At 47.2% G+C, this 20,226-nt stretch overlaps 1 protein-coding gene across 1 annotated transcript in view; it reads left to right on the top strand.

Moving 5' to 3' along the window:
* Positions 1-1,992: 1,992 nt before the first annotated feature.
* The window catches only part of MYBBP1A (MYB binding protein 1a), a 53,940-nt gene continuing 35,706 nt past the window's right edge, over positions 1,993-20,226 (top strand). Inside the window, exons 1-21 of the mRNA XM_071447731.1 lie at positions 1,993-2,213; positions 2,390-2,485; positions 3,302-3,385; positions 3,777-3,851; positions 4,272-4,379; positions 5,207-5,397; positions 5,685-5,852; positions 6,038-6,155; positions 7,449-7,738; positions 8,367-8,474; positions 9,042-9,167; positions 9,891-10,094; positions 10,725-10,833; positions 11,207-11,294; positions 12,307-12,458; positions 13,179-13,268; positions 13,898-14,023; positions 14,716-14,880; positions 15,867-16,024; positions 16,874-17,008; positions 18,222-18,327. Coding sequence (XP_071303832.1) covers positions 2,025-2,213; positions 2,390-2,485; positions 3,302-3,385; positions 3,777-3,851; positions 4,272-4,379; positions 5,207-5,397; positions 5,685-5,852; positions 6,038-6,155; positions 7,449-7,738; positions 8,367-8,474; positions 9,042-9,167; positions 9,891-10,094; positions 10,725-10,833; positions 11,207-11,294; positions 12,307-12,458; positions 13,179-13,268; positions 13,898-14,023; positions 14,716-14,880; positions 15,867-16,024; positions 16,874-17,008; positions 18,222-18,327 — 2,886 coding nt within the window. The 5' untranslated portion in view covers positions 1,993-2,024. The remainder of the gene's footprint in view (positions 2,214-2,389; positions 2,486-3,301; positions 3,386-3,776; positions 3,852-4,271; positions 4,380-5,206; positions 5,398-5,684; positions 5,853-6,037; positions 6,156-7,448; positions 7,739-8,366; positions 8,475-9,041; positions 9,168-9,890; positions 10,095-10,724; positions 10,834-11,206; positions 11,295-12,306; positions 12,459-13,178; positions 13,269-13,897; positions 14,024-14,715; positions 14,881-15,866; positions 16,025-16,873; positions 17,009-18,221; positions 18,328-20,226) is intronic.

The raw sequence follows: 20,226 nt of genomic DNA, 5'->3' as shown, positions 1-20,226 counted from the left end.
GGTGCCTGCCTCCAGCTCCCCGCCCCGCCGGGGCTGTCCGCGCTGCTGCCTGTCGGGAGGCGCACGGCGGGGCTCACTCCTGTTGGGTGTGGGACGGGATCAGCCCGGGGGTGCTGTCGGTGTCTGCTCCGCGATCTGCGCGGGATTTACCCGCGGCTCCCCCCGGGGATCTGCTCCGGATCTGCCGGAGGATCTGCCCGTGATCTGCCCGTGGATGTGCCCAGTGTCTGTCGGGGATCCCCCGGGGGTCTGCCCGGGCTGCGCTCCGGTGACCGTCGGACGCTCCAGTGCTGATCCAGGGCCAGCCCGCGGCTCTCACTCCCCGAGCATCCCGCTGTCGCTGCGGGCAGGGATCACAGGGCTCATGGAAATGGATCCTGCTCCAGGTGTCACAGTCATCACAGTGATCACAGGGATGGATCCTGCCCCGAGGTCATTCCCTGCGCTCCCGCGCGTGTCTGGCAGCCACACGCAGTGTTCACAGGGCTGCTGGAGGATAGTGCTGGATTTTATTGCAAATTACGACAACGGGCTGTACCCGAGAGCTTCACAGTGTCCTTAAAAAATACCAGTTGTACCAGCTGATTTGTCTCCTTTTGCCAGGCCATAATTTAATGTTTTCTAATAAAACCACACCACGGATTCTCATACGATAACCAACAGTGCCCACGCCTTGTGTTCCTGACCCTGCGCTGGCGATCCCGGCTCACCCCGCAGGCTTTGCCCCTCTGTCCCGGTCCAGCCCCGCGGGGACAGGATCCATCCCGGATCCTGGATCGCCGCCTCCCTCCAGGGACACGAGCTGGGTGAGAGAAGCCCGGGAGCCCCTGGGGCAGGGCAGAGGAGGAGGATTGAGTCCTGCGGAGGAGCAGGGCTGGGGGCCAGGGAGGGAACGTGGCACTGAGGGGAGCGGGGTGTTGTAAAATGTGGAATATGTCAAGATTATCTTAAGTAGTAATGTTCTTTAATGTAAGATCTTTGCATGCTTTCAGCAAGAAGGAGACGCAAGCCGTGGGGCAGGCAGCAGCCAGCACCACTTACTCAAGGACATCCTGGAACTAATGAGCATTAAGGATGTAGTAAATTCGGATTTTGGTGTACATCTGTGTATACTTTGCTAATTTAGGAGAAGACTCAAGGCCCATGTATCCTATAGCTATGTTCTATGTTCATTATAATTCTAAAGACCCTGTGAAGACCCTTCCCCTTAGCATGTGGGCAACTTCTACAAGTTAGCTGAGGTTATGCAACTTGTAAATTACTAATCAATCCCGATATATGGGCAGTACTTGGAAAGTTAGTTAACTCTGAACTGAGTATAAACAATGGTGTGAAAAGCCCGGTGGGGTGTGCTGGATTTGTGGAACACCACGGAGCACCACGGCTCGCGCAACTCTGAAATAACCCATCAATGTGTCCGTCGAGTGTGTCACGACTGGCTTGCGGCACACCGGGAAAGCAATCCGAATTTGTGGGATGAGGGCTTGAGGGAGCGGGGTGGAAAGGGCAGCCATGAGGGGAGCGGGGTCTGAGGGGACAAGGGTGGGAAGGGCGGCCATGAGGGGAGCGGGGTCTGAGGGGACAGGGGTGGGAAGGGCGGCCATGAGGGGAGCGGGGTCTGAGGGGACAGGGGTGGGAAGGGCGGCCATGAGGGGAGCGGGGTCTGAGGGGACAGGGCTGGGAAGGGCGGCCATGAGGGGAGCAGGGTCTGAGGGGCCGGGAGGCGCTGGGGGGAGCGGGCTGAAAGGTCATGAGGCGATGAGGGGAGCGGGCTGAAGGGGTGGGGGACGCCGAGAGGAGCAGGGCTGAACGGCCACGAGGCGCTGAAGGGCCGGGAGCAGCTGAGAGAACGGGGCTGAAGGGCCGTGAGGAGCTGAGGCACGGCCATGAGAGGAGCGGGCCTAAGGTGTCGGGGGGACTGAGGAGAGCGGCTCACACGGCGGCCGAGCCCGTCCCGCGGCGGCCGCGCTGCCCCGGAAGAGGCGGAGCGGGCGGGCGGCCCCACGTGCGGCAGCGGTGGCGGCATGGCGGGGATGGAGCTGGGGGAGCAGACGGAGCCGCGGGGCGGCGGCGCGGCGGTGACCGACCCCCGCGGGGTGCTGCGGCAGGGCCGCGCCTTCCTCGACTTCTTCTGGGACATCGCTAAGCCGGAGCAGGAGGTGCGGCTGGCGGCCACTGAGAGCCTCCTGCGGCACCTGCGGGAGGGCAAGAAGGTGAGGCGGGGGCCGGAGGGTGCGGGCGGGCAGTGCAGAGCTCCTCACACGGCTCATCCCTCCGCTCCCCGGGGGAACGCGGCAGTGCGGACGGGGCACGGGCCGGGCGCGGGGGTCTGGCAGCCGGGCCGCGCTCGGAGCAGCCCGGACACCTTCCAGCTCGGTCTCTCTTGCAGGATGATGAACTCAAGTACACCCTGAAGCGGCTGGTGGAGGGACTGGGAGCCACCCGCGAGGCCGCCCGCCCTGGCTTCAGCTTGGCCTTGGCGCAGGTCAGTGCTTCCCAGCGCGGGTCAGAACCGTCGGCAGCCTCTGTCCATGCTCGGCGTCACTTTTGCTCTCTGTGCAAGGCTGGAGGATTCTCTTCTGTGCATATGGGAGGGAAGGCTCTCACAATAACCGTAATTTTAAATGGTGCTACTCTTCTTTAGAAACTTACAAAGTTATGAAATATACCAATATCACATTCATATTACAGTGTTCAGTCCTGCTTCAAGGACCATCCTTGATTTACAGATTTTGACCAAGTTTTCAATTATTCTGCATTTAGTACTATTACTGCTGCTTAAAACTGTTTTGCTCTTGGTCTTGGTTGGTTGATGTGGGATACCTGCCCTTCCTCTAGACCAGATTGCTCCAAGTCCAATCCAGCCTGGCCTTGAACATTTCCAGGGATGGGGCAGCCACAGCTTCTCTGGGCAATCTGTGCCAGGGCCTCCCCCCCTTCACAGGGAATGATTTCTTCTTAATATCTAACCTAAATTTGCCTTCTGTTAATGTGAAGTCATTCCTCCTTGTCCTGGCACTCTGGGACTCCAGAGCCCCTCTGCAGCTCTCTTGGAGTCTCTTTAGGCACTGGGAGAAGCTCTGAGCTCTCCCTGGAGCCTTCTCCAAGCTGCACAGCCCCAGCTCTCCCAGCCTACTTCCTGTTCTAGACATCTTTACTGATCTGGTTGTCTCTATTCTGGCCTGATAAAGCAGCACGTCTGCTGCTGTGCTGAACAACTCTTCAGCTCTATTTTAGCTTAACCCAGGATAATGTCATGAAATGGAAGAACTGCAAACAGCTACTCCATCTCTCTCCTCAGGTTTTGCAGGCTTTTGAGGAAATTCCACTGTGCAGCATTTTGGAACAGATAAAAGAAAAACACAATCTGGAAAAAGTGAAAAAAGTAAGTCAGCTCATGGCAACATTTGCCAACTGCTACCTTAAATGAATTGTTCTCTATTCTTTGAAGTCTTGGTGTATAGTGTAGTTTTGGGGTTTGTGTTAAAGCAGGTGACTATAATGAAGTAACAAATATTTCTAGAAATTGGAAGTTGACATTGTAATCTAACCCTGTTTTAGCTGAGATTTGTCACTGTGATGAAGAGGTACTTTAGGACAGTTCTTAAACATTGTGCAGGGGGTTGCTTTTCAGTATGCTCTCTTCCCATGGTGGGATGGGGTTCAAGGCAGGATTTTCCTGCCATCTTGCTCCACTGATTGTGTAGCTGTGTGTGAGCTCTAGCCTCTCAGGAAAGTAGATTTTTACCTATTTTCCTTTTTTTTTTCCCTTTCAGAAACTTGTGAGAAATGCTGCTTTTGGGAACTTTTTTGGAGTGATGGCTCTGTTCCAGTCTGGGCGGCTTGTGAAGGTAACACTGCTGTCAGGTGTGGCAGTTCTGCTCCTGGGGCTTCTGATGTGGAAAGAGGATTGACAGAGAAAGGCTGGACCACTGGCTAATCAGTGTAGTGGCACTTGAAGCATCAAGTTCAGTTCATTTCTGTTGTGCCATCCATGGACTCTTTGTGCCTTTTTAAAGTCTGTTCCTGAGTAGAGTGTAGGAACTGTGTCAAATAGTGCAGGAGGCTTCTACCTCTCCTGGAGGGAGGGGATCTGTTGTCATATCTGGCTGGAAAACACGTTTTTGGAAAAAGCTGAGTGACCAACAAGAAACAAAATTGTGTTTCTTATTACAAGTAGCCATAAGCATCTAAAGAGTGGATTATCAGCTGAGCCTTCAGCTGAATTTCTGATGTATGTCCTCTGCTTTTGGCTTATCTTTCCTTTGTAGGACCGGAAAGCTCTGCTGGAGAGCATCCAGCTTCTGCAGCAGCTGACAAATCACCAAACACACCTCAGAGATCTCCCACGCAAAACTCTCATTGACATCACCTCTGAGGTACAGGCACAGCGTGGGGCTTGGGGCTTGTGGGCCAGGGGGAAGAGAGGCTTTGCCTTTGGGGTCAGATTTTCCTTTAGTTTGTTCATAGCTGGAAGTTATAGGGGGTGTGGAAGAGTGAGTGTGGACTGTGGGAGCTGTCCCTATATTGCCTGTGGGCAGATGCTTGTGTTCTGGGAAAGGTGCTCTGCTTTAGCTTGGTTTGACTTCATTGTGGACAATCCCACAGCCTGTTGTGTCCATTTTCACTTGCTTGGATTATGTGCTCCTTTAGACAGATGTATGCTGAAAACTCTGAACAGCAAACCACCTTTTTTATGCAGCAAACCTGGGCCTAAGGTTGAACTTTGGGCCGTTGGGAATGAAATTATGTAGGGACAAGGAGTAAAGAGCTCTGAGTATGCAGTAAAAGAATAGAGTTTCTTTCCTTTTTGTAAATGGATATTATTTGTAGACATGAAGACTAGCAGTGTTAAATAAAAATAGAGAGTTTCCTTGGCCCTGGGTTGCCTGGCTGTACAGGCAGAGCAGTCAGACAGCAAGAGAACAATTGCAGCTGGAGTCAGTTGACCAGAATTGCTGTCTGATGACAGCATCCTCTCCTACTCCCCATGGTTCAGCACCTGCGACTGTCTGGCAGTCATGGACACATCCATTATTTATTTTTCATTGTGTCACCATAAAGACTATTTCTAGAGTTTCCAGAACACTGCAGGCTTTTAGTAAAATGTCCTCTAGTGCAGATACTTTAATGTGCTTACTTCACTGCAAGTTAGTAAAATGCCCTCAGCTATTTCTTACATGCTCTCACCCTCGTTCCTGTTTAGGTACCTGAAGCTGTGTTTGAGGAGGTCCTGTTTGACATCTTGCAAGGTGACCTCTCTTCAGCCTTCACATCTCCAGAGAACCTGCACCTTTTGCTTGTGGGTATGCAGAAATTCCCTGGTGTTCTGAAACCTAAAAAGCTGAAGAAGCTGTTTGGCTCATCTACTGTTGTAAATAAGGAAAATGTTTCCAGGTAAGCTCTTAAATAAGGAGGTTTAAATGAACGTTATTTTTCTCTTGGCTAGGAGTGAGAGAAATGTGGTTGTGATTCTGATTCCTGCTTGTATTTGCTACTGCAGGTGCTGCTAAGGGTTAGGTGTTAATTGTTCTGCAGGTTCCCAAGTTATAGTTGTGTCATTTCTCCCAGGGGGCACAGCCTGCAGTTTATAGAAATGTTCTGTGTCTTTCAGCAGGATGATCTGGCCTTCAGCAATTCCCTTTCAGGTCAGATCTCTCACATTATTTTATTTCTTCTTCTAGACTTGTAGAGCTTCTGAAAAGTGCTGCCAAGTCTGAGAAGGAAGACAAGAAATTGCCCAGTGTAGTGTTTGATTTGCTACAAGTTGCACTGAAGGAAGATGCCTTTGAATTGTTCTGGAATGAAGTTGTGGAGAATGGGCTATTGAAGGAGAAATCAGGACCTGTCAGGTTTGTTTTAACAAGCACTCTTTGTGGTTTCCCATGTTACCCTTCTGTTTCTTGACCCAGAGGCTTTGACTTCATCTCCCTGCATGCTCCTGTACCCTGCCCCAGCACTTCCTCTCTGTCTTAGCCCTGTGTGTGGGTTTGCTGCTGTGCTTTAGCCTGAGGGAATGTTCTTTGTTCCCACTCAGTTACATGTGCTACCGATTGCTGGGCAGTGCTCTCCCCTTGCTGTCCCTGGAGCAGCTGCAGCTGGTTCTCAAAGGGAAGGTGATGCTGCATTATGGAGAACACGTGGTAGCGACTCAGGTAGGTCTTGGAACAAGCTAAAGGCACAAGGAAGTCTCTGCCCCACTTCTAGTTTCAAATCATCTTGTATAAAAAAAGCTGATGTAATTTTAGACATTGAACTCTTACTAAAAGCAAGGTTATTGTATGACCACTGGTTGCAGTGGACTGAGTATAGCCTGTGTTTGATTGTCATTGCCTATTTTAAGGGTGTGGAAACTGTTCAGCACTGTCTCACCTGCTTTCAATGCTGCTGCCAAGAAAGCTCTACTGATGGGGAGGCAGAGGAAGGGCAGCCCTCAGCAAATTGACAGTGTCATGTGTTGTCCTTTAACAGTCCCATTGCTTTTGTGTGTCCAGAAGCTCCTTTTTGTTTATCATTGTGCTGGGTGTTGCATGAACATTGGAAGACAAAGGCAAAAAGGGACAACTCGTGCTTTTGTTTGTTAGTGCTTTTTTCAATAAGCACATCTGAGGTTTTAGCACAAAAATTATTTGGGATTGGATTTTGGAGCTCCTCTTCCTCTTTCCCTACTGGGAAGCCAGCAAACAACACAAACCTGCAATAAACAGAGGAAAAGTAAAAAGGGAGTACTGATAGAACTGGCTTTTAGCTTGGCTTTTTGTGGTAACACAATCCCAAACCTCCTCACGTGTGCCCAGAAATAGTTGTTGTATCTTGGGAGATAGGTCTGTGTGATCTTTTTGTATCAGAGCAGCTACAAGTGTGTGGGTTTGCTCTGCAAATACTGCATACTATGGTGCCTCCCTAAATGGACCAGCTTTCTCCAGGATCTATCCACTGGCTTAATAGTTTCCCTATTTCTTACTTTTTTGTGCTTGTTACACAGTAAATTAGGCTGTGATCTTCCATGTGCTTCACATTTTTTTTTATTTGGTTCCTGTCAGAAATCCCTGAAGCCAATGAGGTTAAATGGAAGAAGCTGCTAATGTTGTTGATAATGACAGAATAGAAAAGATCTTTGTTTGAATTTGATTCTGGTTTTGGGGTTTGTTTTGTTTTGTTTCTTGACATAGGCTGTTTGTTTCGAGAAGTAAATGCTGTTACCTTGTACATCCTTATGAGATTCTGGTGATTGTTGGAGATGGAGCTAGACAAAGCTGGAGTCTGATATTTACTGGCAGTTTTCTTCCTGATTCCACTTTTTTAATCAACAAGGGAGTAAAGAAACCTGATTCACTTGAGAGGTCCCTTCCAACCCAGGCTATTCTGTGATTCTATGATTTTTATTTACAGAGCCATTCAGTCTGAGTGTGAAGTTGCTGACCTGCTTCTTTGACCATGTTTTTCAGTCTCCCCAGGGATTTAAGTTTGCTGCAGAAATGGAGGGATATATAGATACATTTCTGAGTGGCTGCGATGACCCAGAGAGGCAGCTGGCTGTGATGATGGGCTTCTCTACCCTTACCAATCAGGGCAGGCCAGTGTTGCTGAGTGCTTCCAGGGTAGTCAGACACCTGCAGGCAGTGGCCTTGCAAAAATACATCTGCTGGCTCAAAGACATGTTCCTCAGGCCAGACCTGGACTGTTGTTTAGACTTCTCAAGTAACCGGCAGAAACAGAACCGGCAAAACGCAGACGTGTGAGTACCTGGGTGCTGCACCTTCCTCTCAGCATTTGCTGCTTCCCTTGCCATGGATTGACAATTGTTTATTTCCTCTGTCTCAGAAAGTTTAGCCCCAGCATCTGACTCTTTCACTGGGATGAAATTCAATTCTGCAAATTCTGCAAGCATATTGAGAACCAGCCAGCCTGCCCAAAGCAGACTGGATCACCAAAAGAGCCTTTTCTCTTCTAGTCCTGCCAATTGCTTTGGAGAATATGTCTGGTGGTTTCCTCTTTCACTTCTCAGGTCTTTCTAGGAAATGTGCCTCCCTTTTATTTGTGTGTTAGAGAGGCTGGCATTCAGGCCAGGTGATGTGTTACCTGGCACCTATAAACCTCACTCTACTGACTGCTGCAGTTCTTGAAGTGCTTTTTGCTCATCTGCAGACTCTCTGTGGGATAAATAGATCACCTTTTGCATAGTAAAAAGCAAACTTGAGAAGATTATATCTCTTCTTTTGTACTTTGTTACTACATAACTTTGCCAGTTTTAGTGTAAAGCCTCTAAATATCTGTAAGTCATCTCTTGATGCAGTGGATTGTGCAGTGTATTTATGTTGGCTTAGTGGTCAAACTGCTGACTGTGCCCACCTTCTTATTCAAAGAGCACAACAGAAGATTGCTCGATTGAGAAGATGGATCATGCACAGACTGGTTAGCATCATTGAAAGTGCCACCAGAAAAGAAGAGAGCCTTGTGATGGACATTGCCAGGTGAGACTGATGTAAAGACACACGTGTAGCTCAACAGCAGTATTCCAGATAAGCTGTCCCCCTGACACTAGGCAAATCCAGTAGTGGAAATGCTCCATAACAAATCATTTAGGAGACTAGGTTTTGTTTTCAAAATACCTTCTGCATAATTGGACTAACCTGTGTCCTAAGTAGTTGGCATTTAAAATCACATTAGTTCCATTTATTTTTAATAAATTTTCCATTCCTGCTTGCCTAAACTGCTTGAAGATACTACTTTTAACATCAGGTCTTAATAAGTGTTTATCTGTCACTAAAGTGCCTTGTAGAGTATGACCCACATCTGCCAGTCTTAGTATTGTGTTTTGTGGCCTTAAGTGTTGGTGCTTCAGTTTTGTGAAGTCCTGAGCATCTTTTTCTCTTCTTTACCCTGTGTATCTTGACAGAACAGTCTCATTGTAAATAGTGCTTTTTTCAGTGCTTGGACCTCCTTGAATGTGGAGCTGTTTGGTTTGCATGCATGGGCTGATTTTGCTTTGTTATGACCAATCTGGGTTTTCATTCTGTTCCTCTTTCTGTCTGTTCTAGGTTTTGCTTCTTCCATGCTTTCTTTGTTGCTAAGAAGAAGAATTCCCAGGTAGCTGAAGCCAGTGTCCTTCCATCAGAGCCCCTGAATGAACGGGATCATACAGAGACAGAAAACTACTTCTTTGGGTAAGGGTTTGATTGCATGCTTTAAGCTTGGAAATGTCTCTTTTTTCCTGAGGATAAGATGAGCTTGTGAATGGCAGGGCAAGAGGTTTGGAATGCTAGGCTGCTATTGGAACATTTCTTTGACTCTAGCACCAGGAAATGGCTTTTTTTATAGAGATGGATTTTTCAAAGATTGTGTTTTGTCCATGACAAATGAGTATATATGGGATGATGAGTATATGTGAGATGATATGGCAGGTGTGGAGTTGAGCTCATACTGCTTTTCCCCATAGTATTTCCATTGCCTCTATTGCAAACTGGAAGGGGAAGAACCCAAGAGGGGGGTGCTGGGGTTGTGCTGGTGGATTTCTGGCCACTCTGTGTGCGAGGTGCTGGTGACTCCACAGCCCTTCCTGTGCTAAGGAAGATAGATTGGTAATAGATGCTTTTAGATGATTGCCAAACCTCAGTAGAAGGAAAGCAGAGGACATGGTGGGACACAGAGTGAGAAGCAACTGAGATTAATAGTGTCCTTAAGAGCACTGGATGGCTTGGGACCACCAAGGTAATGAGCTTTTCACTTGGCTGGATGTGTGGGTTGAAAGTTGGGCACTGTCAGTCTGGGCTGCAGTGAGTGACCAGAGCTCTGGGATGAGAGTGCTTTGCTGCTGGGTATTATTTTAGTAAGTAGGAGGAACCATTTGATTCCTCTGACAATAACATGGTGGCTGTCTTTCTTTGCAGGTTACTTCAGACATTAAACACCCTGCCTGTTTTGGGGGATACAGCAAAGGCTGCAGCCTTGAGAGAGAAGCATGTCCATGGTGTGACTGCAGATGGGAAGCTGTGGATCTTTCTCCTTGTGGAGTATGCCAACAAGCTGCTCTCCACTGAGCATGTCAAAGCTGTGAAACCTTTTACCAAGGAACAGAGGGATATCTGGGAGAGGTGAGATGCTTGGGAAACTGGGTGCTGGGTTGGTGAAGTGAGAAAGGTGGGAGCCTTGATCTTGGTTTCTCTTTGGGACAGTAAAAGAGATGTTATGTTCTCTTTGCCTCGTGATGTTCTGCTTGCTGCAGCACAGCCATTTCACAGGCAGTGCCAGTTGGTTTTGTTCCCTTTGAGTATCCTGCACCTGACTGGGTTTCAGAGTATCTTTCTGTTTCTTTTCACCCCATTCCTTTCTTCCTCTTCCTTCTGTGTGTTAACTATGTGATTTTTTCTATGGTCCTTCTCCCACACATGATTGTAACCATCTACTTATCTTTTCTCTTAAAGATGCCTGTACAGACTTCTCAATGACTCCTTTCTGAGAGTCTTTTTGATTCCCCATTAAGGTCTAGCCTTGGCTGTGGTAGTAGGAATGTAGTCTGTGCACAAGTGCAGTTTTTTTATAACCCACATTCAGTCAGATACTATTATTGGGTTAAGATTGTGTACTAAAAGAGTATCCAATGCCAATAGATGAAATGTTAAGTACACAAAACAGTACTGTAGTTTTGGTCATGTTTTTAGTCTGGTCATACAAGATGATTTGCTGTTGTAGTTGTGAAAACTCAGAGAGGTTTCTTTTTTCAGAACACTTCAGTCTGTGAAGAATCTGCAGAAAAAGGAAAACAAATCAGACAGTGCCAAAGTTGGTGCTTTCCAACAACTTCTGCTTTCAATAGCCATTCATCTTTTCAAGGTAAGATCTCTGATGACTATTTTTGTAGCATAAAATAGCCTGATAGCTGGGCTTTCTGAACACAAAGATGGGGAGTTCCTCTGTGTTCAGAGATCCAGCCTTTCAGAACCTCTGGCTTCTGAAAACAGGCAACTTACACTGTCTGTAGACACATAGTGGGCAAAGCTTGGCCTGACTATTAGTTCTGCCCTTGATTTGCTGCTGACTGGAGCAATTTTTACTTAATTCCATGGATTTTTTTTGCAAAAAAGTTGTAGTTGTTGAATGTAATATTTGTACCTGTTTAGAGGGTCCTTAGATTTGGAGCATGTTCCTTCTGTTGTTGGTAGTGGAGAGTTCTGAGCCTGTTTCCTGTCTGCTTGTGATCAAACAGAATCAGTCTGAAACAGTGGAGGTTCTGGGTGACCTTCTGAACTGCACAGAGAAGGCATTCAGCAAAGAAGCCAAGAAGAAGAAGGCTGGTGAGTCCTCCCTACAGAAAGAAAGGGAGTGGGATTGTTAGTGAAGCACTCTGCATTGGTTCTGGCTTGATGCACTTACCCCCAGGAGAATCCCTTCATTCTCTTTCCACTCTAAGTCTTGTGCTCCAGCTCTCTGTGTGCACTGTCAGTGGGTTGTGTTCCTGTGTGCCTTGGGAAGGAGAGCTCAGCTTGAGCTGAGCTGAGCACAGCTGCCCTTGTTTGGGTGAGCACTCCAAGGGAGTTCATTCTCCTTGAGGCACTGTTCTGGGTGGGCCAGTGCCTGGTGGTCACCTGGTGGTGTCTGCCTGGCAGAGCTGTGGGCTCAAACACCCAGCAGGCATCAAACATGTTTCCTTCTTAGCTTGAGTTCTGAGCAAGCTAAATGTGTCCTCTGGGTAAACACAGCATGTTTGGAGATGGAGGCTGATCCTTGTTTAGGGCCTGTGGACCTCTAGGTTGGGACCTGACCAGGAAAAAACTTGGCTTGATCTTTTGATTTCCTCTCCGACTGTGGTCTTGTTCTCCTGAAATCTGTGTAAATCTATTTGAGGACACTGAAAATAAAAGCTGTAATTCTTTGGTGGTTTGGTTGGTTGTAGAGCAGGATTCCCAAACTTTTGGACTAAAGGATGAATTTCAAACGCCATCACTTTTCATGGGCTGCTGTGATTTCACTGGAAACACTATAAAATGCACATACCTTTGCTGACCAGCTGCTTTAATGTGACCAAGTATGTACCAGGCAACTTGCAGAACTGCTAATCTAAGTAATGATTTAATAAATAGTAGCTTTTGTTACCTGGTAAGCCTTTGCAGTGGTCAAAAGACCATTTCAAACATGTTTCTCCCTGTGGTTTCTTCCTCCCTGCCTTCTGCTCTGTGTTGTTGAGTGGTACTTTTCAGAGTCAGCTAGAAGGACAATTTTAATTTTTATTCCTTGGTGAATTTTTCTGTAGTTTCTTACTGATATACCAATGCCTCTTCCTGTCATTGTTTGTTTGTTCCTGTGCAGACAGCTCAGAGCCAGGATGGGTTGAGGTGATGGTGGAAATCCTTCTCTCCCTCCTTGCCCAGCCCAGCCTCCTCTTACGTCGGATTTCCAAGAGTGTCTTTGTGTGGATTTGCCCCAGCCTGACCAAGAAGGGCTTGCAGCTCATCCTGGATGTAAGTGAGGCACTAGCAGGGCCTTGTGCTGTTTGCCTGTTTAGCCCCTAACAGATGTATGTACAAGCATGTCTCAATTTTGGGTTTAATTTAAAGTCTACTTGATTTAGGAACTGTCCGATGATGTGTGCTACTGAATTTGAGCTGTAATTTAGAGAGTGTTTAGGCTATTTTTTGTTTTTGTGGGGGAGGAGTTTGGTTGTTTTTTTTACAGGAGCCTGAGATCTGCTAACTTCAAGCTGTATTATTTGATAGTTTTAGGCTGAAGAAATTCCTGGGTCAATTTATATAACTAGTAGATTTTATATGTGAGTATAAATGGTAACATTTCTTTTTTCTAGAAAGGTGCTTTTTTCGTAGAGGTCCTAAAAATAAGTGACACTAAAAATCTGAATTGGTCATACCACTAAGAAAGGTGATGCCTACTGAGAAAATAATATGTGGATTGCTAAAATGGGCTGTCAGGTACTTTGTGATGAACCTAATACTTCATTTCTAACAAACCAAGGTGTGTGATGCCACCAGCATCTTCAGTGTTCTCCACCTTTTTTGTTACTTACAGAAAGAACTTGGCATGTTAATTAGCAGAAATTGAATGCCCTTACTTAAAATTCCATTATTCAGCTGGTTTACTGTGCTGAAGTTTCTGTCTGTTGTACACAGGAAATGGTTAAAAACAAAACAAAAAATGCAAATCCCTTTTTTTTTTTTTTTTTGTAGGTTTTTGACCCTAACCAAGAACAAAATGAAGAAAGTGCAGTCGTTGTGATGGAAGAATCAAACAAAAAGACCAAATCTGCCCAGGACACGGTAATTGTGCCATTGCCAGTGACAAACACTCCTCGTATCCTCAATATTTAATGGTTCTCCTGAGCTGTGTTAATAGATGAACATAATTTCTCTACTTGAGGAAAATTGCTGTCACTCTATTAAGGTTTATTTAGAAGGTTCCACACACAAAAGCCTTGTTGGAAGTGCATGCTCGAGTCTCTTGGCCTGCAGCTGTAGGTGTGGCTGGTTGAACAGATGCCTTTCTGAGAAGAAATTGCTGCATCCTGAAAGGAGCACAGGCCTGGCCTTTCTGCAGCCACACACAGAATCGTGGCTGTGCTGCACAGCCAGCTGGATTCCAGATCTCACGTTTTTAGGACTGTAGATATTCAAGTCATGAAGCATTACAGGCATCAGCAGAGAGGAGGGTCAGATGGGAGCTGTTCCTTGGAAGCTTCTCTTTGATGCTTATTTAATGTGACAGAGAAGTCTGTATTATATTCCACTGTTAGCTCTTGTGGAGACCTGGTACCCCATTATCTGAGTGTCTCTACTTGGATCTGAGGGCTAGAAGGAAGGCAGGAGGGAAGGGGAGGGTTGAGGTTTTATTTCTGAGAATTGAGTTGGGCTTGTGTGGTGGGCTCAGGAGATGAACTTTCCTTCCTTAGGATGAAGAAGGAAGCGAGGACTCCTCGGATGAAGACAACACTGACAGTGAAGATGAGGAGAGTGAAGAAGTTGATGATAATTTTCGCAGTCAGCTGATGAAAGTTCTCCAAGGAGGGAATGCTTTGGTATGTTTTCACTGCCTACCTTGGTACAGATACCAGGAGGTTGGGGTGGTGAGAGATGATCTAGTAACCCTCATCCTGCCTGAACTCATGCAGTCTCAACCCTTGCATCCATCTTTGTATGGCACTTGAAACACTCATGATCTTAGGTGAGCTGTAGGAATAAGTCACTTGTCCTTTTATTTATTGTTCATATATCTTGAGCACTTTAGCTTGTTCAGTCTAGCCTGACACAGCTTGTGCTCCTGCCTGTAATAAAGGAGATTGATGAGAGCTAAAGCACTGAGGTACTGTTACGTGTGTTGGCTGGCCTGTGTGGAGGAGTGTTCCCTGAAGGCCACTCTGGAGACTTACTGTAGCAGTGATAGAGTTTGATTTAATGATCCCAATAAAGGCTGCAGACATAGCAACATATGAACCTCTTTACTGAAGGATCAACAGCACAGAGGGAGTCAGGTCAAAACCTCAGCCTCTTTCCTCTCCTGATTCTCTCTACATGTTAGTGCTGTGCAGCCAGATTACCTGATGGGAGATGTAAGTGAGATTTCTCATGGGTCTGAGCATCTGTGTTCCCTCCCTACAGTATTATTATGTTACACCCCTACTTGAGTCTGGTCTTGGCTCTAGTTCCCTCCCCACTGTCCTTTTGAAGTGTATGAGTTGATGTGTTCGGTTTTCTCTCCCAAAATCAAAAGGAAGAAGATAAGAGTGATGAAGAGCTGGATGATGAGGCCATGATGGCTCTTGACAAGAACATCTCAGCCCTTTTTGCTGAGCAGCAGAAACGGATCCAGGCGAAGAAAGATGAGAAGGACAGAACGCGGAAAGAGAAGATCCTGCGGAGGGATTTCAAGGCTAAGGTGGGAGAGAAGTGTTTGTGTGAAGACCTGTGCCTTATAGCATGTCAATTGAAGCCTCTGCATGCTGTGAGCTACCTAACACTGAACAGCTTGGACATTCTCCTATGTCATGAGTCCCTGGAAGCTGGGACTGGATTGTTCTGGCTTTGTGCAGCACCTGGCACAGCACTGTTGGGCTCAGTGATTGGGGCTTCACAGGCCTGTTTGAAAACCAGGATTTTGCTGTCAAAAAGGGCATCATGGTTTTCATTTGCTGATCTGAAATGCTTGAATTGATAAGATCCTTTCCCCCAGCTACCTGGGGGAACCCAAAGATCTCCCAGGACAACCCTTGTATTCCTGAATGCATAAAGTGCCATTTTCGGGTCATTTTGCAACATGAGCTTTTCTTGCCAGTAAAATTGGGGTTTTTACTAAACCCCCTGGTTGGTTGTGACTGTAATGCTGAGGTCAGGCCGCCTGGTGTCAGCATGGACCTTCTGGGACATTCCAGCACCCAGGGACAGCTCCAGCTGCTCCCAGACAAAAATGGGAGTCAGGAGTCAGTTAGCCAAGCTGAATAGTGAAGTGAGCCAGTGGCTCTACTGCATTTCCCTTTCTGTAGATGCTGTTCTATAAAAAGGCTGATTTTCTGCTGGTGCACTGTCTGTAATTCAGGGGGGCTTGCAGGAGTGAGATCTGTCAGTCAGTGCTGCTAACAGGGACCTGTGCCAGGTGACACTGATTCTTTTAACTGTTCTTTCTAAATGGTGTCACTGCACAAAATAGAGTTGGAACCAACAGACAACTCTCAATCTTCAGTTTCAAATTTTAATTTTCAGTTTCCTATGCCTTAACAGTAGAAATGATACCAGAATGTGTACAGATCTCAACTGTAAATAATTTTCTTCAGCCCTCTCCAGCTGCTCCTACTGGTAGGTGCTCTGGGTAAATCCATCTTATTTCCCTGTCTGCTGTACTCCTCACATGGATAACTGTGTTTGCAGGTGTTGGATCTGATTGATGTGTTCCTGGTTAAGCAAGCAGAGAACCCCTTGGTGTTTGATATCATTGAGCCCCTGCTTCAGTTGATTGAACAGTGCATGAGCTCAGACTCTGACAAGCAGGAGGTGGATTTCCTCCAGAAAACAGCTAGTATCTTCAAGTAAGTGTCCTTAGATCTCCAGGTAATGGACAATGGCTTTTGATAAACAGCTGTGGTATTGGTTGACCACCAGGAGCTGCTCTTTCTAAGGTTGAAGGCAATTGCTGTGCTTAGAGATTGTGTAGGTTAGATTACCAGCACCACACACATACACAGTGCTTAGTCATAACCTGCAGGAAAGGAATTAGGATCTGTATTTTCTAGGCTAAAGGACTTAAAATGTCAAACCTGTTTGCAGGTGGAAGCCTCAAGAACAAACACAGGTATTGCAGGTATGGAGCCATGTCACTGAACACCTCCATGGGCCTCTGACCTCTGGGTCAGACCACAGAACAACTCCCAAGGCTGACAGAGTTGCTGCTGTGGCTGGAACAAACTCTCAACAAGTTATTTCTGAGACAGGCAGAGTGCAAATTCTCTGTTAGGGCCAGAAGAGAGGGATCATACCAGCTCGAGACAGATAGAATGCATAGTGTGTCACATCTGTCCTCTGTGCACCACTTCTTGACATCCTCAGCACTCTCTAAAGCATTTTCAGTGCTGCTCTCTCCCCAGTTGAGAACCAGTTGTGAAGTAACAAGCTTGAGGTAGTCAGTCCCCTTTGTGGGAGCTCTGAGGGAAAGTCATCTCTGAAGCCTGAATTTGTGCTTGAAGGTGAGGAGTGTTCAGAGTCCTGACCTTTCTTGCCACAGCCATGTGCTGCAGGGCTTGTCTGCTAGCATTGTTTGTTAGCACTCACTGAGTTCTGCTTTTGCTCTCCCTCACCCTGACAAGTGCTAAGCACTCCTGGCCATCTGCTCCCAGAGCTCTGTCTGTGGGTGATGTTGGTGTTTGTTTCATGCTGTGCAGGAACTCGCTGTGCCGCAATAAGCAGTACTGCAAGAGAGTGGCCTCCCTGCAGGAGGATGTGCATGCCTTAGTGCAGAGACTGGTCAAGAAAGCCTGCAAGCACACTGACTCTGCAGTGGCTCTCTACTACTTCAGGTGAGTGTTCACAAGGAGCTTCTCTACTGATGCTGTGACATCTGAGCAGGTGTGATGTTGTGTGTTTGGAGGTCTGGGAAGCAAGAACCTTTCAGAAGGCTTCATACCAGCATCTGTGTCTTGCATAAGGACTAGTCAGTCCTGGCAGTCTGAAGCATTTTCAGCTATGTCTATTTTTTGGTGATTGTCTTTTATAGCTTCTGTGATACAGAAATGGTCTGGTACAGTGCTGCTGCTGGGAAATGCTTTCTTGAGGCTTCCTCTGGGAGTAATGCAGTGTGTGTGCTTCAGTGGGGGATGAGTGTATTTCCTTATTAACCTGTGATGATTGTTCTTTAAATGTGATGTTTGCTGTCTCCATGATAGCACACTGAGGGCAATAGCCATTGAGTCCTTCCTGTACATGCCAGCATTTTCTCCTTTGCTGTAGAATACAGGAAAATTAGGATAAGCCAGATACATATTTGTTAGAAAGATGAGTGATCTTGCTGTTCTGTAGAAAGGAGTGCTATTTACCAGCAGGCTCTCTTGTGACATGCAGCCAGTTTCATGAGGGTTTTCATACTCAATCTGGGATTTTTCAGCTCAGCTGTGTGTGCAGTGGGTACCATGTTGCATGGTCAACCCAGTGCCATTGGACATTGTTGGCTCTGCAGCACATCTCCCCCATGACTGTGCAGGAACCGTGGTACTTCTGGCAACATGGGGCTGGCTGTGTGTGCTGCACAGTTCCCTGGCAGCTTCCCAGCAGTGCCAGTCCTCAGTGGAGCAGTGCCCACTAAATTCTGCATTTCCCACAAGCACAGAGGTCTGCATGCTGTCCCAATGGAGAGTTCTCCAGCCTGAGTTCTCCAGTGCATGGCAGCTGAGGCTGAGGCCATGCTGCAGCACTGGCTGAGCTGTGCAGGCTCAGAAATCCTGGGCAAGGTGCAGAACTCCTCCAGCAGTGCCAGTCAAAAGCATGAGCTTGAGGAAACCAGGCTGACAGTGGAGATATCTGACTGTGATGACACATAATGAAATTATTCAGCTTCCTGTGGTTTCTCTGTCTTTAGGTCTGGCCAGAGTGGGTTAGACTGAGAGATGGGACCCTCTCAAATTCTGTAACCATCTTTGCTACAGAGTAAGCTGCCTGTGCCTCTTGGCCTCTGCCCTTAGGTAGCTTCACTGTGCCACTGTGCTAACTGCTGTGTTCTCCCCTTTTCTTTGATAGTGCCTCATTGTACCTGCTCAAAGTGTTGAAAGGAAACACATCCTCAACTGCTCCTCCCCCTGAGCCTGAGAAACAGAGTGACAGCAGAGCAAAGCAGGCATGTCAGGTAAGACATGAGGCTGCTCCTGAGGCTGTGTTTTTGCCAGTAAAGCTGCATTACCTGGTTTTGCAGGTGGGCCTTCCTTGTTCATTGTCACTGGGCCTGCTGCTTTCAGGTACCTGTCTACCTGATTTCCATGTCACTGAAAAGTTCCCCATCCCTTTCTGGCCCTCACCCTCCTGGCTTTCACCCTTTCCTGCCTGCTTGCCCGTAGGCACAGGGGCTGCTGATTTAGTGAATCCAGGTTGATGTCCAAAGAAGCCTCATGTGTATTTGTGCTTTCTCCTCCCTGATATGCTGTTTTTCCATTAAACTCCTGGCAGTCACTCTTGAGTTTTTTCCAGAGGCTGCTGAGGAGCAGGAAGACACACAACAGTGGTGGATGAGAGTAGACTCCTATTCCCCTGAGGTTTGGGCTAAGGTGAAGGGTGAAGAGTGTTTGGAACAGCCCTGATTTCAGTGGTAGTTGTTTGAAGGGAGACTTCATCTGCTTGTGCTGCAGGTGTCCATTACTAGGAGACCCTTAGTCTGATCCCCTTTCACCTACTGTCTCTGCTGCATTTCACAGGTCTCAGAGTAGGTGACCCTTTATATTGGGCAGCCCACTCCAGTCTCCTCCACTAGAAACTCAGCAAGCAGTGTCTCAGTCTCAGCAGCTGACCCTGGCCTTGCCTCTGAACCCCTCACATTGATCACAGGAATTAGTGCCTTCATCTTGCTGACATCTTGTGGGGTAGAAAAACAAACAGAGCTCCCTCCTGGAAATTACACACATGGAAGTATTGCTGGAGGCTGAACAGACAGCCAGTGTTTCTAGGGCTTAGGGAGAGCTGGAGGGTGTTAATCCAGGTAGCTCCTGTGCAGTGCTGGGCCTGTACAGATCTGGGGAGAATATAAACAACATCCTTGACTTTGAGGCTATAGTGAGGCATGCTTCACAGCATCCTTGTGCAGGGAAGCCTCTTGTTCCAGTGGGAGCAGTGTTCTGGTCCTGGCCAGGCAGGGACAGAGCCAGCAGCTGACATGAGCTGCCAGTTTGAGGGAAATGACAGCTCAGCTCATGTCATGCTGCTGATGCTGACTGACATTGTGTTGAGGCCAGGGAGGTTTTGCAGTGGGGAACCAGAGACAGAGGTGTTGTGTGTTTCCAGTGAGCTGTGCTCTGTGAGCATAATTTGGAGCTTTTTGATAAGCAGGAAAGTGGAACTAGAGCAGACACTAGGATGGAGTAGCCAAATTTATGGAAAAGCTATAGAAGAATTTTTTTTAGTAAATGTATGCATGGAAGGAGAAATAAATTGTTTCCCCTGCAGGTGTGTGTATCAAATAAGTGCTAAGTGGAGACACTCACCTAGAAAAAACTGAGGTCATATTTCAAGACCCATCTTCCTTGTTCTACTTTAGCCTTTAGTGTTCAGCTGCAGTAGCAGTGTGAGTTTGACCTGGGAACAGCACACCACATTAACTTCACTTTAGATTTCCATGGGGCTGTGGAAAAATTCCTTGGGCAAAGGTTCACTGCTGTGAAGATCACAGCTTTTTCCTCCTGGGCCCGAATTTTTCCCTCTTCCCAAAGAGCAGTTCTGCCCTGGCAGTGTGAGAACAGTCAGGAATGTTGGGATGCAGTGCTCCACACCTGGCTCTGCTGTGACTCCTGTTTGTGTAGATCCATGTAGCCTGAGCAGGTCTCAGCTGGTTGCTGTGTGTCTGGGATTCTCATTCCCCACCAGAGGGGGATATTGGAGCATGGACACGGTTTTGGGATTGCTGGATCCCTGAGCAGTGCTAGGGCTTGTCTGTGGAGTACCTAGGAGTCCTGGACATAGGTGCTAAGTGTATGTAGATACAGATATGTACATACACTAAAATATACAGATACCAGGAGCTCTTCAGCTGAGAACAAAC

The sequence above is a fragment of the Agelaius tricolor genome, unplaced genomic scaffold (assembly GCF_023055355.1).
Source record: "Agelaius tricolor isolate 1412-34295 unplaced genomic scaffold, bAgeTri1.0.p SCAF_25, whole genome shotgun sequence".
Lineage (NCBI taxonomy): Eukaryota > Metazoa > Chordata > Aves > Passeriformes > Icteridae > Agelaius > Agelaius tricolor.
The sequence above is the reverse complement of the archived record's forward strand: the minus strand, read 5'-3'. Positions and strand labels throughout refer to the sequence as shown.